At 42.3% G+C, this 15,560-nt stretch overlaps 1 protein-coding gene across 1 annotated transcript in view; it reads left to right on the forward strand.

Annotated features, from left to right (window-relative positions):
- Positions 1-234: 234 nt before the first annotated feature.
- Positions 235-15,560, forward strand: part of LDLRAD3 (low density lipoprotein receptor class A domain containing 3) — a 111,482-nt gene continuing 96,156 nt past the window's right edge. The window contains exon 1 of the mRNA XM_050897780.1: positions 235-268. Coding sequence (XP_050753737.1) covers positions 235-268 — 34 coding nt within the window. The remainder of the gene's footprint in view (positions 269-15,560) is intronic.

A 15,560-nucleotide genomic window follows, 5' to 3' on the forward strand; every position in this document is an offset into this window, starting at 1 on the left:
CCCCGGGCCCAGGCCCCGCCCGGGCGGGGGTGCGGTGAGCCGCCGGCGGGCCGGGCGGGCCGGGGCGGTGGTAGCGGGTGGGCACGACCGTCCGGCGGGGCGGGGCAGTGGTGGGCACCGCCCTCGGGCCCTCCCCCCGCCCTCCGTCCGTCCCGCCGCCCCCGGCCGCAGGATCCGTCGGGACCGGACTGGCGGAGCAGTGCCGAAGTTTGCGGAGTGGCTGGCGCCGGGGCCATGTGGCTGCTGTGGCTGCTGCTGGGCTCGGCGGGTGAGTGCGGGCGGTGGCGACGTCGCGGGGCGCTGCCCGGGAGCGAGGGGGCGTGCTCCGCTCGGTGGAGGAGGGCGCCGGGGCCTCCCTGCCTCCTCCCGCCTTCCCTTGGCGGCTCGTTGCGGGCCGGGCCGGGGGCGCCGCCGGCCTCCCCTCCCCTCGGTTCCTCTCCTCTCCCCCTGGCGGGCTGGGCGCGGGGCACCGCCTGCCCGGCGGCTCGCTGGGTGGGCCAGGCCGGGCCGTGCCGGACTGGGATGCCCACGGTGGGGGCGTGCGCGCGTCTCCGTCCGCTCCCTCCCTCCCCTCAGGGCGTGGTCGGGGTGGTCCTGGCGCCCCCGCCGCCGGGCGGTGTGTGGGGCCGGCGTGAGGCGAGGCGGCCGGAGGGGTTAGCGGGGCCGGGGCGGGCGGGAAGGTGCCGGGGCAGCCGTTGGGGTTGGGCGCCCCTGGGCCGAGCTGGGCGTCGAAGCCGCCGCCGGGCTGAAGGGGCCGCGGCCCCACTAGTACAGCCTGCGCCGGGCCGACCCGGCCTCCCTTCCGAGGCCTTCCTGGGGCGGAGAAGGCCGTCGCGGGTGCAGCTGACCCTCCGCCGGTGGGCAGGCGGGCTCTGGCCGGCGCAGGGCCGGGGTCCGTGCACCCAAGTGAAGCGCTCGGGTCCTGCCTGGCTTCACTTGGGGTGTTGAAGGGGGATTTCCTACTTTTTATTCATATTCATCTTTGTAGAAACTCTTTCCCCCCACGGTCGGCATAAGTCTGTCACAGTCAGCGAGTTGATGATGTTTCGTGCAGCTTTGCTGCAGGTGTGAATTATTTCTGCAACATGATCTTAGCGGGTGCTTTTCCAGACAGTGTAAGTAGCCTAGCTGCATGCTGCTGTGTCTCTTTCTGAATTGCACCTTGGCGATGAAGTGATGACACACAGTGGGTAAAACTCAGATTATCAAGTTCAATTTCTTTCTGTTTTTTGAAGAGTATTTGTTGTTATGAAGAACTGATAAGTTTCACAGCTTCTATGGTAAGAGTTTATTTAGAGTTTGGTGTAGATGGGTAGGAAGTAGGAGAAGCGTAATAGGACTTGCGCTGTTTTGAAATTGCATAACTGCAAACTTCAGCTGGAACATTCATAAGTCTTGTGTAGGTTTGGGTGTCTTTGCAAAACTATTTCAGCAGTTCCTTTTTTGGAAAGCTTTAGGCAAAGCTCAGGTTTATTCATCTGGATTGTGTTGCCTTCTTCCGTATTAATTTCCATTTTACTACAGTAATGTTGCCAAAATTTCACCGAATTATTCATAGCAAGGTATATGTTTCCATGTGTTGAATGTATTTGCTTGTAATATCACCCTTAGATTAACATGGAGGGTTCCATGCTACAAGATACCCATCTTTACATACAAAGATTTCCCAGCCACCCGCACCCCATGTTCCTGCTCCACCTTGGCCTGGAGGCAGTGACCAGGAAGACCTGTTTCTCATATGGAAGTTAGTACTTCGACTGCAAATTCCCATTCTTGCTCAACAGTTGTCCTGCAGTTATTTAACCAGAGGCTCTGGCTTACTTCGGGGGCAGATTCAAAGAGCCTTCTGAAACCTTTTTTTAAAATTTGTTCTGTTCTTCTTTTGAAGAATAAAGTATGGGGTCTTTGGGGATTTGTTTTTAAAATGTTGCTTCCTCTGTATATTTTGGCACCCCTGGAAGCTTCCCACAGGGAGAATTAGTTTGTCACTGCCTGGCTTTCACTCAGTTTTGAATTTTAGTTCTGATACTCCTGAAAATGTTTCTTTTCCTATTGAGTCTTTTTGGGGTACAGATGGGAAACCTTGAAACCCTGGGGATCAATTTCAGTTAACAGAAAATAAACACTGTATAGTGCCCCTGTCTAAACAGTTGTTCTATTAGCATGCAGAAGTAACTGTTGACTTGGATTGTGTCAGTGAAGATTTGCAAGGCAAAGTTTGATCTTTTATTTGCATCTTAATATCAAATATTGGATCAAATAGTGCTTTTGATCCTGAAAGACCTTATCTGCATGGGAAAGGTTTTATCTTGTTATCATATTTAGTGTGAACTTATACCAGGCTGGTTTCATTTCAGTTTGTAATTGCAACTGATAATTGATCAGAAAGAGACTATTGATCTGAAGCTTTAACCTCTGTTCCCCGCACAGGAGCTCCCTGATTCCCTTGCTTTCCTTTTCCAGTCCCCGCCTCATTTCAAGTCTCATCAAGCTCTCAGGCGTGTGCACATATGCACACCCAGTCTCTTTCATCTCTCTGTGTTCTTGCCAGTATAAGCAGGTCGTGCTCAGCTCTGATCCCCTCCTGCTGCCCTGCATGTGCCGTGGTCTGACCCAGTTCCCAGCACTTTGGCTCAGTGTCAGCCCAGGAGTTCCTGGACCTAGGTTAGGTCCTGCAAGGATTCCAGTTACCAGCTTAGGCTGTAATAACATTATGGGGTTAAGTTAATGTAGAAGAAGATTTGTTAGTTAGAAAACAGACATCTATGTTTATCTTCTTCCACAGTTTGTATTACTTAAGAAATACAAGCTGAGCTACACACAGTTACAGTGAGTTTAGGAAAGCATTGCTTCAGAGGGTTGCAAGTACATTATAGCTGAATAAACCAATAAAATGTAAACAGTTCCTAAAAGAAAAATGAACTCTCTGTAATCCTGACTACTACTGTGCTGTATCTTCAAGACAAAATTTTTTTTATTCAAAGAAACCTAAATCTACTGAATAAGTTTTGAACATAGATTTATGTAATTTTTTCTTCAACCTGTATATCGTCCGTTAAGGAGAGAAATGATGGCAGGAGTCACAAATATTTAGCTAAATGAACTACTTTTAAAAAGTATGATTACAAAGTGAGTGGAAAAGGAAGATTACTTTTTTTCTGACGACTACAAACCTTCCTGTTTTAGCTGTGCAGTAGGTCTTAAAAATGTCAGTCTTCAACTGGCTGGAGAGTCAGAATGCAGTACACAGATGGAATTCCTGAGTATGGTCCCCAGGATGTCACAGTTCAGTGTAAGGACCTTTCTTATGCATAAGCCAAATATATAATGTAGATATTATACCTCTTAAAATATACTGAACTTGCTCTGTATTAAGGGGAGGCTTTTGTGTCTTGTTCCCTCCAGTCTTTTGGTCTAGTACTGTTGGAATCGGGACCCTGTTCCACAGACAGCATAAACATGCAGGGCCACACATGTGCTTTCATTGCAATTTGCAACTACATCTCAAAAGCTTGGAAAAAAACAGAACATCCCCAAAATCAAGTAGAGGTAGGAGCTGCTTGAAGAGTAATGTTACCACATTAATCTGCATTGTGTAATGTCCGCGAGCTTAAAACTTCCACATGCTTCTAAGGAAGTACCTAGTATTTCCTTACATGGGTCTTCATTTGTGCTGACATTCAGAGGTATTGCTTTTAGTAGAATTTCTTTGCTGAAAACTTCTGTGTACTGCATGGGAGGAGCACTGCTGAATACCGTTCTGCTCTACTGCTGTATAAGTAGAGCAAGAAGACCACTCTCTACTTGGAGACGTGTGTCTGTCCTGTGTATACAATATTTTTGTATTTCATATTTTTGATGCGATCCTCTTAAACTCTTAAACTGGGTCTAGTGTTCATAACCACTGTCTCAGCACACAAGCCAGCTGCGGGCTTGCGTAGCACGTCAGTGTTAGAGATGGACAAGGATTCTTGTAGTAGCTTTGTCAAGTCAAGAAACTTCCAACTTGGCAAAGTAATAGGAGAAATAGGTGATACACAGCAAGTGTTGGATATTTGCTGAAGACATAAGTATGCCAACGGTTTTGATGAGAGCAGCTGGGAAGTACTAACCTTAGTGCAAAGCTCCACATCCATGCTGGGGAGAATGCTGGAACTTCTCGCGGGAGCCAGTGCCCACAGACAGGTGTTCTCGGATCAGTTTCTGGTTATCGGATGTTTGATGTTTGAGGCTGTTGTCAGACTTCGCTCTTGCAAGTACGTTTTTGATGCAGGGACTGAAGTAAGCAGATGATGATTTTGTGGGTTTCATGTAAACTTCAGGAATTTTGAATAGCGTCAGGGAAGGGGACATGTCCTTGGCTAGACTTCCGTAGGTTCCTGTTGCTCCTCAGGTGTGGGGAGCTGCAGGGCCCAGGAGCTTCCAACTGTCCCATCCCACTTGGGATAACTTTGCTGCAATAGGAGCCTACAGTTGCTAAGGGCTGTGAGGGTGAAAGCATGATTGCAATGTTGCAGTCACATGTTGTGATAGGAAGTGGAGATTGTTAACTATAAAATAGGTAGTAAAAATGCACCTTTTGTACAAATGTGAAATAAAATGTTATAAGCTTATAGTCAGTCTGCAGTGCCTGATACACTGGGAGACTAGCAAGCTCCATACTTCTTTGGATGAAAAAATTTCCTGGTGATACTGCGATAAGTTCATTGTGACAACAGTAACCTGCATCCTACTTCCATTTCTATGCTGATTATCTATCAGGTGAGGAAGAAAATGGCTCCCTTTGCTGTAAATCTGGTAGACTGTAACAGGGAGATGATGGTTTGTTAGGCAGCAGTGGTGAAATGAGCTGAGGTTCAAGCATCTCTCCGTTTCAGGGCAGTAGTGTAGGAAGGCCTAATACAACATTATCACCTGGGGACAGACTTTGTTTTGCATTTGGGTTTTTTATTTTATTTTATTTTTCCAAACTGGTAAATCTTACCAGAGTAGTTTCTGTGATATATCCTGTCCTGTGGTTGCTCTCTCTGTCTGTGTAAGCAGAAACGCAGTAATGGAGCAGGCCTGAAAAATCTGTAGTGTGAAATCTGCTGTGATGATAGCAGTGCTCTCCATTTCAGTATCTTGTCCATTGTGGAAGCTAATGATGAACTTTATGAATTGGTAGGAAGCCTTGTAGGCTGTCACTGTTCAGTTGTCCTACCTGCTGCAGACTGAAGCTGTGGATGTCCTACCTTTGGTAGAAGGCACCCTGTTATAAGTATTTAAACTGGCATTTTCAGGGTTTCAACTTGAAAGCAGTTTCATTATCAGCAGGTAGGTTTTGAAGATGAGGAGGGAGAAAGATCTTATGTCTGAATATTTGTTCTTAGTTTTGGGCATTTTTGTCTTTTCAAGTATTAAAGCAAAACTCTTCTGCTCTGGCAAGATCTCGTTACAGAATGGAATATTTCAAGTGAAACCAGTTTTAATGATGTATTTTAACGTATCTCTAAAGTGAAACATTGAATGACAGACTGCCCTTTGCCTGAAATGTAAGTAGATTGTGGCTGGAGGTAATTGTATAGTCAGCCATTAGTTTTTCATAATCAGTTTATCATAAATTTACTGACTGCTGAAGAATTTTTGAGGGGGAACTCAGATGTGTTTAAAAAAAAAACCCAAACAACAACAAAGATGAGAATTTAAACAAATAGCTTAAGAAAAACAAACCAAAAAACTTGACAAACACCCCTGCAGAAAGCATTTAACTAAATTAGTATCTCTGATAATGAAACTTCTATGATCAGTGGAGGTTTGCATTTGCTGTGGACTGAGGGTGTATCCAGATACTTGCTTATTTGACATGTAGAAACTTGCTAAACTGCAGTAACTTAATCATGTGTTTGAGTGTGTTTTTTTTCATGCAGCCTCTTGTGCCAGTAAAACTGTCAGATTAAAAGGCAGTTTAAGCCAACCTTAAGTTGTATGTAGTGTTTGCTATCAGGACAGGAAAGTCCTTTTAAGGGAGAAGATGGTGTAATGCTAATCGGTTTTCGTGTGTGTTTGTATTCTAATTTGCACATGGGAAATGTTGAGGCAGCAAGGAAATTTCTAAATGGAGCCATTGGTCTCTCTGCTCATTCTTGTTCTTGGCTGCTTGCACAGATACCCACATCTTGATTGCAAAGGAGCTTGTAGAATCAGATACCTAATTTAGCTGGAGCTTATAGAAATATGACCTCTTTGAAAGTTTGAGAGAAGTAATAGGTAGTTCCTGTTAGTGTGAGAAATATGTTGAAGGACTGGGGGATCATGTGGGTGGATAATCAAAAGGGCCCAGATGAACAAAATCAAAATGGAAGCAATTTGCGGGAGGGTGGCTGGTGAGAACTTTCTCCTCCGTGATCCTTAAGGCTTCTTCCTGCCATGGCCTGGACAGCTGTGAACTTGGGCACAATTAAAACATATCAAGCAAAGCTGCTTTTTGTGTATGAGTAAACAGTTGTGTAAGTTGCTATATCACAGTGAACAGGGAGCTGAGGTAATGAGTGGAAGGTGATGTGGCCGTGAAACTCAGCTAAAATGATCTCTGTACCATAAGAATGAGTTTTTAAGCCACTGTATGGGATTATTTAGGATTAGGGGCTGATGAACTCATAGCAGATCTGGGGAGGTCCTGATACTGTGTCCTCTTAGTCAGGAGGTTTCAGTTTTAAAATGGATTTAGTGTATCTCAGGCAGCCTGTGAGGCTTAGTTTATTAAAGGCTGGGAAGTGTATAAGTTGAATATGGTTGAAGTGTGCTGTTGTGTTATGAAATAGTTTGTTTCAATAGGGCCAAAAATACAATTTTTCAGTTTTTAGTGCTGTATTTTGTATTGGTCTCTTTTTTTTTTCTGTAGTAGGGATCCTGATTTGTTTTTTCTTTTAAATTAAAGGAAAATCCCCAAGTGCCACACCTTGCTAAGAGTCTCTGGTGTTGGGATGTTACCTTTCATTTGCTTGGATAGATTTTTTTTTTTCCGGATGGCTCCTGGGGAACGTGATGGGGGAGATTCCTGGTTCAGGGTTCTTTTATTGAAGATTTTAGATGGAAACTGATTACATCAGATGAGGTAGCCTATGTCAGTCTATTTTGAAACAGCTGGGTTTGTTGGATGAAAAGTTCAATTTTAAGTAACATTTTCCTGTGAGAATTTATTTCTGTTTTTGATAAAATGCAGTAATATTGCTGCAGCAAGTAGGTTGTGGTCCCATTAAACATTAAGATGTGAATTCTGGCTACTAAGTATCACTTTGTGCTGGGATTCCTTCATTCCTTTGAGTCCTTTCTCTTGCTTTATATATTTTGCACAAATTTATCACTTCAATTGTTAGCGAGTCAGATGATGCTTATAGCTCCAGACAGAACGCAGTTGCCAGCCATATCTGTGTCAACTGAAGACTTGTACTCTGCTGGGCAAAGCTGTTCAGGGTCTTAGTGCTGCAGGATCTACTCCAGGTTGTATTACTGATTAGTAGTATGACTTTGGGCAAGATCTGTTTCTTTCCTCACTATACTCACCTCCCTTTTACCTGTTTAATCAGGTTTTTTTTGGACACCAACTCTCTTTCTTCCTATCTTTCTCTTATGCTATTAGTGCTACCCTAATTTTAGTCATGAGCCATATGCTACGAATAACAGGCATATCTTTCTACAGTTCAAAATAGCTCTTTGCCTTCAAATGTTCTGTCTTGCATCTGTTGGATGCAAGATAAGTAGATTTTTCTTGATATGATGAATTTTTCTCAAGTATTCCTATTTTTCCTTTCTCTTCTTTTTTGTTGTTGTTGTTACAGTAAGGTCATTAAGATTCTTCAAACAGAGGAGGTTTAGGTTTAGAAAAATGTGAAACGTGATATAGACACACAAATTGATATAATTATGAAAATCCATGTATTTGGCAAGTTGCACTTTGCCCCCCCTTTTGTAAGGCAGGGCAAGAGTTGGCAACTTGTAGTACTGTTGCTTGTCCAGGGTGCTCTTCACAGGTAACCTGTTGTGCAGTACTGTATTGAACCTGCTAGCTAGTGGCTGCTTCACAGGGAACATGGTCATTGTTCGCGCACGGCTACAGAAGGTAATACTTCAGCTTGTGTTTTTGAGTTTGGAGGCTGCAAATACAGTCTTGGGATTGGTATTCTACTGCTGTTCTCCTGATGCAAGAATAAGTTAAGTGAAGGGCTATTAAATGTTTCTTCTGGTCTTTCTATAAGCTTAGCTAAAATTCTGCAGCTAAAACCAGCCGTTATTTCTCAGATTGTGAATCTCTTTCTTGTCAAATTCAAACTTCTTTCCCTTTCTTTCTTTGCTTGTATCCTTGTTCTCTTGTTCTGAAGCTGCATGCGGATGATTTAGTCTTCACTTGCTTCTTTCCATACCTGATTTGTCTTACCTCCCTCCTCCTTGCATCTCAGTACCCTTTCCTCTTCTCCCCCCACCCCCCCCCCCCATGACCTCATCTGAAATTGTACCCATTGGTGCATAGTTCTAGCCATGAATTTCCTCATCATGCCTTTGACTCTGTACTTACAAAAGGAAGAAGCTGGCATGAATGCTTATTATACCTATACCTACATGCTAGGATTGTATGCTCCTGTAGGCCAAACCTGCAGCTAGGAATTGTCGTCTTTCCCTTGCCTCTATCAATTGCAAGTGCTCTGCACCACTCTGCTGCCTTTCTTTGGCTGCAGTGTAGTGTCCCAGTTCATATCGCTGTTCTGTAGTGAGAGTGCCTTTCCTGTACTTTGTGGTCCACTTCATCTTTCTTCTTGATTTGGATCTTACATTCAATGGAATATGAAATCACTGATACAGGAAACTGATGCATAGGATGATCTTACGCTGCTGGACTTGCTCTTCTTCTACCTGTCCTTCCCCCTATCTTTTGTTTAGCTGTGCCGTGTGTTAAGGCCCAGGTTTGGGCTATGTGGAACTTCTGCTGTAGCTGAGTTCGGAAGGTCGTGTTTGGTTAGAGCAGACTGCTTGGGACTTAGTCTCCCTAGGTTCTTGATACAGTTTTACAAGTGAATTGTGCATCTTGAGCAAATTACTCAATTTCTCAGGGATAATTTATGAAGTACGGTTAATATTTACTTGACACACAATGCAAGATGTGCATGCATAAATGGCTAAATAATTTGTGAATTTGGGCGCTGTTAGACTGACTGATATAAAATATGCTAGAGCAGTTCCTTGTGTTGTTGCATATGCAGAGTAGCTCTACTTTGCTTCACCTGCCAAAGCACATCAGTTCTTCATCAACAGATAAATTGATAGAGTCAGCACTTATGACCTCCAAAGGAAACACATTACAATCAATGAACTTCAAAGGCAAAATAACTCCTCTAACTTGCGAACCAGTCTCCTGTCAATGGCACAAGTTGCTCTTGTGACTAGGGCCAAAACTATGCAATCTTAAGAGCTGGGTGGAACTGCACACTACTAAAACGAATGTATGGTCTAACTTGAACCTGAAGTGCATGTGTTTTGTCTTGAGGGAAATGGCTGTTTACCAGAAGAGTTTGAGGCTCTGATGCTGATCTTGGATGGGTTATCTTGGGGATGGGGGACTAAATCTGCCATGATCTGAACAACAATAAGAAACATGTCTTATCAAGGACTTGGCATCATGTAAAACAGTCTACAGCTTTGCTTGTTCCGGTAACTGGAAAGACACAATACAGATGCTGAGATCAAGATCCGCTCAGGCTGGCAGAATGCAAACTGTGCTTGTGAAATCCTGGAGTCTGGAAGAACTGTACTTACTGCTCAATCAGTTTTAAAAGACTAAGCCATTAAACTAATTAGGCATAATTCAGAATTGGCTTACAAGCAACAACAGTGTGTTTGTGGTGATTGCTGTCTATTCAAACTCAAAAAAGGCTTTTTTTTTTTTTTTTCTTTTAGGACAAGCTATTGAAAGTTGGAAAGAAGGTGGAGAGGGACAAAAAAATTCATGTGGCTGATGTTAGTCACATGTCTTAATAAAGTGCTGGCTGAATTTCAGATATCTGATTGTGAGCTAAATAAAAGCCTGTATGGAGTTACAGGTAGAATTGTAAAAAAAAAAACAAAAAAAAAAAAAAAACAAACAAAACCAAACAAAAACCCAAAACAACAACAACAACAACAAAACAAAAAACCAAAACCCAACCAAAAAACACTGTGAACTTTTAAATGAACAGATAATTCACTTTACTATTTAACCGAGGTTCTGCATGTTAAACTTGCCCTTTATTAAATCAAGTCCTGTTGGAATTCTGATTTACATTCTCTAAGAAATTTTTGTTTGCTAGCCCTTTCTTAAAAGGTGAGATCTACTTCCACTTGTTAGGCGTTTTCAGTCTTGTGAATGTACTGGCTTTGAATATCAGCAAGTGTGAAGGTAAGAGAAAAGTGAATCTCTCTAATATTTCAGCCTATGAGCTCTAAAGCAAACCATAAGCATTTGTCCTTTTACAGTCAGATGGAGGGCTTCCCCCTAGATCTGCAAGTGGTATGTGAGTTTCAGGAACCAATTCTTTTTTGCTTCTCTGAAAAAGGAGCCACCATGTGCAATGAACAAATCAGGAGTGTACTTCTGACCAAAGATCAAAGTGATCTGACTAGAACATTAACAGAGTACCTGGAAGATAAAAAGGACGTTTATAGTAGAGTTCCTAAGAGTATTTATAAACAATGCAAATGGGCAGTACCAGTTGTACCCTAAAACTCTTCCATGAGGAGTGTTAGCTTCTAAATTGCAAATTTGAGGTAGTGTTGTCAGCTGTTTTTTTTCCTATAAGGATTGGTGATAGCATCACACTTTTTTGAAACATTTTGTCATTGCAACCTTTCTCTTCCAAAAAAGAGTCCAGAATAGTTTCAGTGACCATATTTCGTACTTGAATTATATGTCCATTAAGGGTAAGAGCACAATAGCCATTTTTCTTCCTCCTTCCAGTTTTCATAAAATGTAGAAACAAAATATTTTACAGCATAATTTCCTATTTGCACTGCAACTTCAAGTGATTTTTTTTTTTTTTTTAAAATGCCTGTCCTTTTCAACAACTGAGATATTAGTAGACATTTTGTGGAGAACTCCTGATTCAGAGTTCCTGGATGTAGACTTTTTTGAGGTAATGTATAAAAGTGTTTGTCTCGGTTACGTTGACAGAGTACACCCCAAAGTAGCAAGTACTTGATGACATCGGTTTGCACAGCTATACTTTTTCATCAGTCTCACTTTTTTAGTATAGTATAGAAAGCTTTTGCCATTCTTATGCAAAACTACGCATGTTAATTACAGCAGAAATGCCCAGTGTCTCTTCCTGCAGCAGCTTTGATAACTTTCAAGCTTTCAAAGTTAACAGGCTCTCTACTTATTAATGACTTCTACATGAGTTAGACTTAGGTATCTAATCAGATTGGGTATCCTTAATTTCTAATGGGATCCTTGAAAATCTGCCAATGGACTATATAGGTTTTCTGATGAATTGTTTTAATGGAGCTCTGCCTTGCTGTTTGGTTAACAGTCTTTCAGGGTAGCCTCAGGCTGCTTATTTTCCAATTTCCTTGTGTTATCTGTAGATAAATGTCTACCTTATTAGAGCTTAATGGCCAATTAGCTGAGTCAAATGAAATCTGAAAATACAAAAAGCAGTTCTGATCACTGGCAGGACATTCTTGGCCTAACTGAGGTTGAATCCAGAGAAGGTGGCCTGCTGACTGCCATTGCTCCTTGTAAGAAGTCTCATGGGGAAACTGCGTTCAGCCTGTAAAGCACGATTTAGCTAATTTTTCCTTGCAGTGTTGGTGCTTCATTTGTTTGCTCATCAACAGTTGCAAAATTAGGCAGCTCACTTTTGTGAACAGACTTTCCCATTTAAGAAGCAATCAATGTAACTTCCTTTGGGCCTGTGTCGAAGAGACCCGTGTAAGGCCTGTCGGATCCTGTTAAAATTAAACCCACATGACTTAGACGTCTAAAATACCTGGTGGTTGTCTCCGTTTTGGACAGGAAGCATGTCTGATGTGGGATATCTCAAAGGGGCAGTGACTTTTGAGAAATAGGGCACTCTTTCCACCTTTGCCTTGAAGGTGGGATGAGTTGGGTGTTTGCAAACATGAGCCTTCCAAGCTACTTTGCACATCCCTCTAAGAAAACTAACTTGGCATAGATTTAGTAAATATTCCAGTGTTGTTTACTTCAATTTGGAAAGACTATGTTGACCTGTTGTTTTGGAAAAAAATCTGTTATTGAAATGCTGTAGTAAATGTTTTGGTTAGAGACCAGTTTGAGTGAGCTCAACTGTCAAAATTAAATCCTAGGTGTAAGCAGCTGTACCAAGAGCTAGTCACTGCATGTTTCCAGGACAAAGTCATTTTGGATACCTTGAAATGTACAGATTCATAATCTGTTTTTAGACAAGCTTTCCCAAGTTGTTCCCCCCTCCTCCCACAAATCATGCCCCAGTGTTAAACAAAAGTAAGGGGTGGGTATGTATGCATGCAAGAGGAAAACAAAAACTGACACCATACCAGGGGTTGTTAGTGAGCCCTCGTGTGTAAATAAAAGGGCAGTTAATTTCTGTATCTAAAATGACTTGAATTTTTGAGGTCCAGGGCATCACTTATCTTTATAGAGTCACTGTGTGAACTGAGTCTAGTTGGTAGTTGAGCAGGCAGGAGTTTGGGAAGCTGGAGTTTCATCTGTTGTAGGGTGGGCCTACCTATATTTTAATCAGAATCCCTGGACTGGGTATTAGCTGCATACCTGCTCAAAGACTTTTGGTTATGACTTTGCCTGTTTACTACTGAGGAATAAATTCTTCAAGATACACCTGTGGGCTTTAATAGTAATACTTTGCATTTTTTATGATACTTCTTAAAAAACAGTTTATATATTTGGAAAACTACTGATCAGTATATATCTTCAGGTACCCATCTCCTCAGCATCTGAGCAGCACGGAAACATAAATTATGGATGCTTGCAGCATTCCCATGGGATAGGAGAGCATTAGTAATCATTAACAGATAAGGAAAACTGAAGCCAAGGAAAGCAGAGTAATATGATCATGTAAGATATCTGTGGCAGGGCTGAACCCTGTCTCTGGTCTTCTCAAATTCTACACAGAAAGCTGCCCTTTCCTGAAAGGGATCCTGTCTGCAAGGCTGGACTATGTTGCAAGTACTGACATTAATCTTCCTCCTCCTGAAGCTTAAATCGCCAACATTCCTGCCGGAGAGCCGACTAGAAGTCGGCACACTAGCATTAAACCAGTGTTGTTTAACACGGCATCATGGTGTTTAATGCCAGTTGGATAACATATGGCTGCCAGTTTGTAAAGCTGAATCTGTGTCTGCCTCAACTGTGGGCAACTGCTGTTGAGGGTGAAAGCTCTAGGAGTGTGAGAAACTTACATTTAAGTGCATGTAGACAGTATGTAGGTCTGTCCACTTGGTAGGTTTGTTGAAGAATTGGGAAGAGGCAGGATAGATAACACAACGTGCAGTGAATGCTCTTGTCCTTCTGTGTCTGTTTGGTTTTTAATAGTACAAATAGATAATGGCATCAGTGGAAAGCTCACATGTGAAGTACGATAGGAGTAGATTGAGTTCTCTTTCCTAGATTACTTTTATGCGTTAGTGATAGGAAATGTGCCTGTCTGGTATTACTGACAGCCTTGAGTGGCTGGCAAGAGTGTTTTAAATCCAAGACTGAATTCTTTTGCTTTGTACTGAGCTTCCAGTTGAATTTATTTGCATTGGCAAAAAAGTTGGCTGACTTGAAGACATTCTATGCATAGACTGAAAGTGTCTTGAAATAGTAGGGCTTGAAGACCTTCTTTGCTTTCCCAGGGACAAATTCTGCCACTGAACGTATGTTGTAGATCACATTTTGAAGTGGTTTTTCTCTGGCTCCCATTTTGCTACCCTTTGCTTTGAACACAGCCTTTTTTTTCTTTTTTTTTTTTTCTCCCCCTCTGAAAAAGTAGTAAGATGTGGTTACTGAAATTATTGAATTTTGTACATGGAAGTCACTGTGCCTCTCTGAAGTGGGAATATTTTGTGCATGGGTAGAGTGGGACACAAATCAAGGTGATGTGTGACCATGTACAAATAGAACTAAGATAACATCCTAGAGATAGTGGTGATCCTTGGCAGTGCATAACATCATGCAAATTATTTGCTGTCTTACTTAATATGGAGATAACACCCACCTCAGTTTCTTTAGTTTCATAAATGCCAGTAAGTGCTCAGTTCCCCAAAGTTAGTGTCATCGATAATTCATTATCGCTTCATTGCTGGAGCTGATTTCTGATTGATTTGGTAAGTAGGATGCTAGGAAATGGTATGTTTCCCCTGTCAGTTCCACTTTGCAGCTTTTGCCAGTGTTTCATGGGGGAGTTGTCCACATGCCTTTTCATTCTTCTTCCATGGGTGCTTTGCCCTAGGGCCACAATAAAACTGGAGGAGCTTACAAAAAGAATAAGGCAAACAGCATCAGAGGGGGTTGTGGATTTCTTTTTGCATAGCAGCATGTCCAAGAAAGGCTGAACCGCAGACAGGCTGGAATTGGAGGGGTCAGCCCTGCACATATGACACACTATCACTGTGTGTCAGTTCTGTTTCTCTTGTTCAGATAGAGAGGCTTCTGCTGGACTGCTGTCTTTTCTTCCTGCTGGTGCTCAAGTGCTTAAAGATCTGCTACTTTTGTCTGATGCTGTTGTCTATAAGCTTGGCTGAGAAAGCTGGTTCAGCTGTCTCTTTTACATCCCTCTTTTGAATCATGTGTGAGCTATTTCTGATGGTTTCCCATCGTAATGGGAATACATAGTTTTGGAGTGGATGACACTTGTAGTTATATTTTGCTTTTTTAATGTGAGAAGTGTACTTTAAATTGTACCATCAGAGGTGAGGATTTGGAATTATGCAGGTTCTCCTTCCAGTGTTTCCTGCCTGCAAAAGAGCGAGTGCCTCCAGTCTCCCAGGGTGGAGTGTGGCAGGTTTCTTTTCTGGCGGCAGTTTGGACACTAGAGAGGGGAACTTTAAAATAGGTGTCCTGGAAAATGTGTGATGCTTGTTTCTATTAACATAGGATAGTCTCTGTTCTGTGTAACATGTGAACTTACACGGATATGTTTCAGTGCATTAACTCTCTGTTTTAAACTGCTATGAATATGAAAATGAATTGAGAACCCAGATCTCAGAAATAAGTCTCTTTGTTTTGAGGTGTTCTGATGTCTTTAAATTTCATTGAAATGACAGGGCTGAAAAGAACGTCACTGTCGCTAAGCTGCTTTGTGGGATTCCCTAAAGACTGCTTCATTCTTGTTTCAATTTCCAGTTAGGAAACTTCCTTTAAAAAGTGTTGGTTTCAAAATGAAATTTCAAATGATGACTTTTCATTAAAACTGAAAGAAGTTAATCTTTTCAGCCAGCTGCACTTTGTTCTGTTCACAGTGTCACTCTTACCTCTCTTCGGAGGAAGAGGAGGAAAATAACTGGACATGAAAAATGCTGTTACTCTGAGTGAATAGTTTTCCATGGAGTAG

The sequence above is a fragment of the Gymnogyps californianus genome, chromosome 5, assembly GCF_018139145.2.
Source record: "Gymnogyps californianus isolate 813 chromosome 5, ASM1813914v2, whole genome shotgun sequence".
Lineage (NCBI taxonomy): Eukaryota > Metazoa > Chordata > Aves > Accipitriformes > Cathartidae > Gymnogyps > Gymnogyps californianus.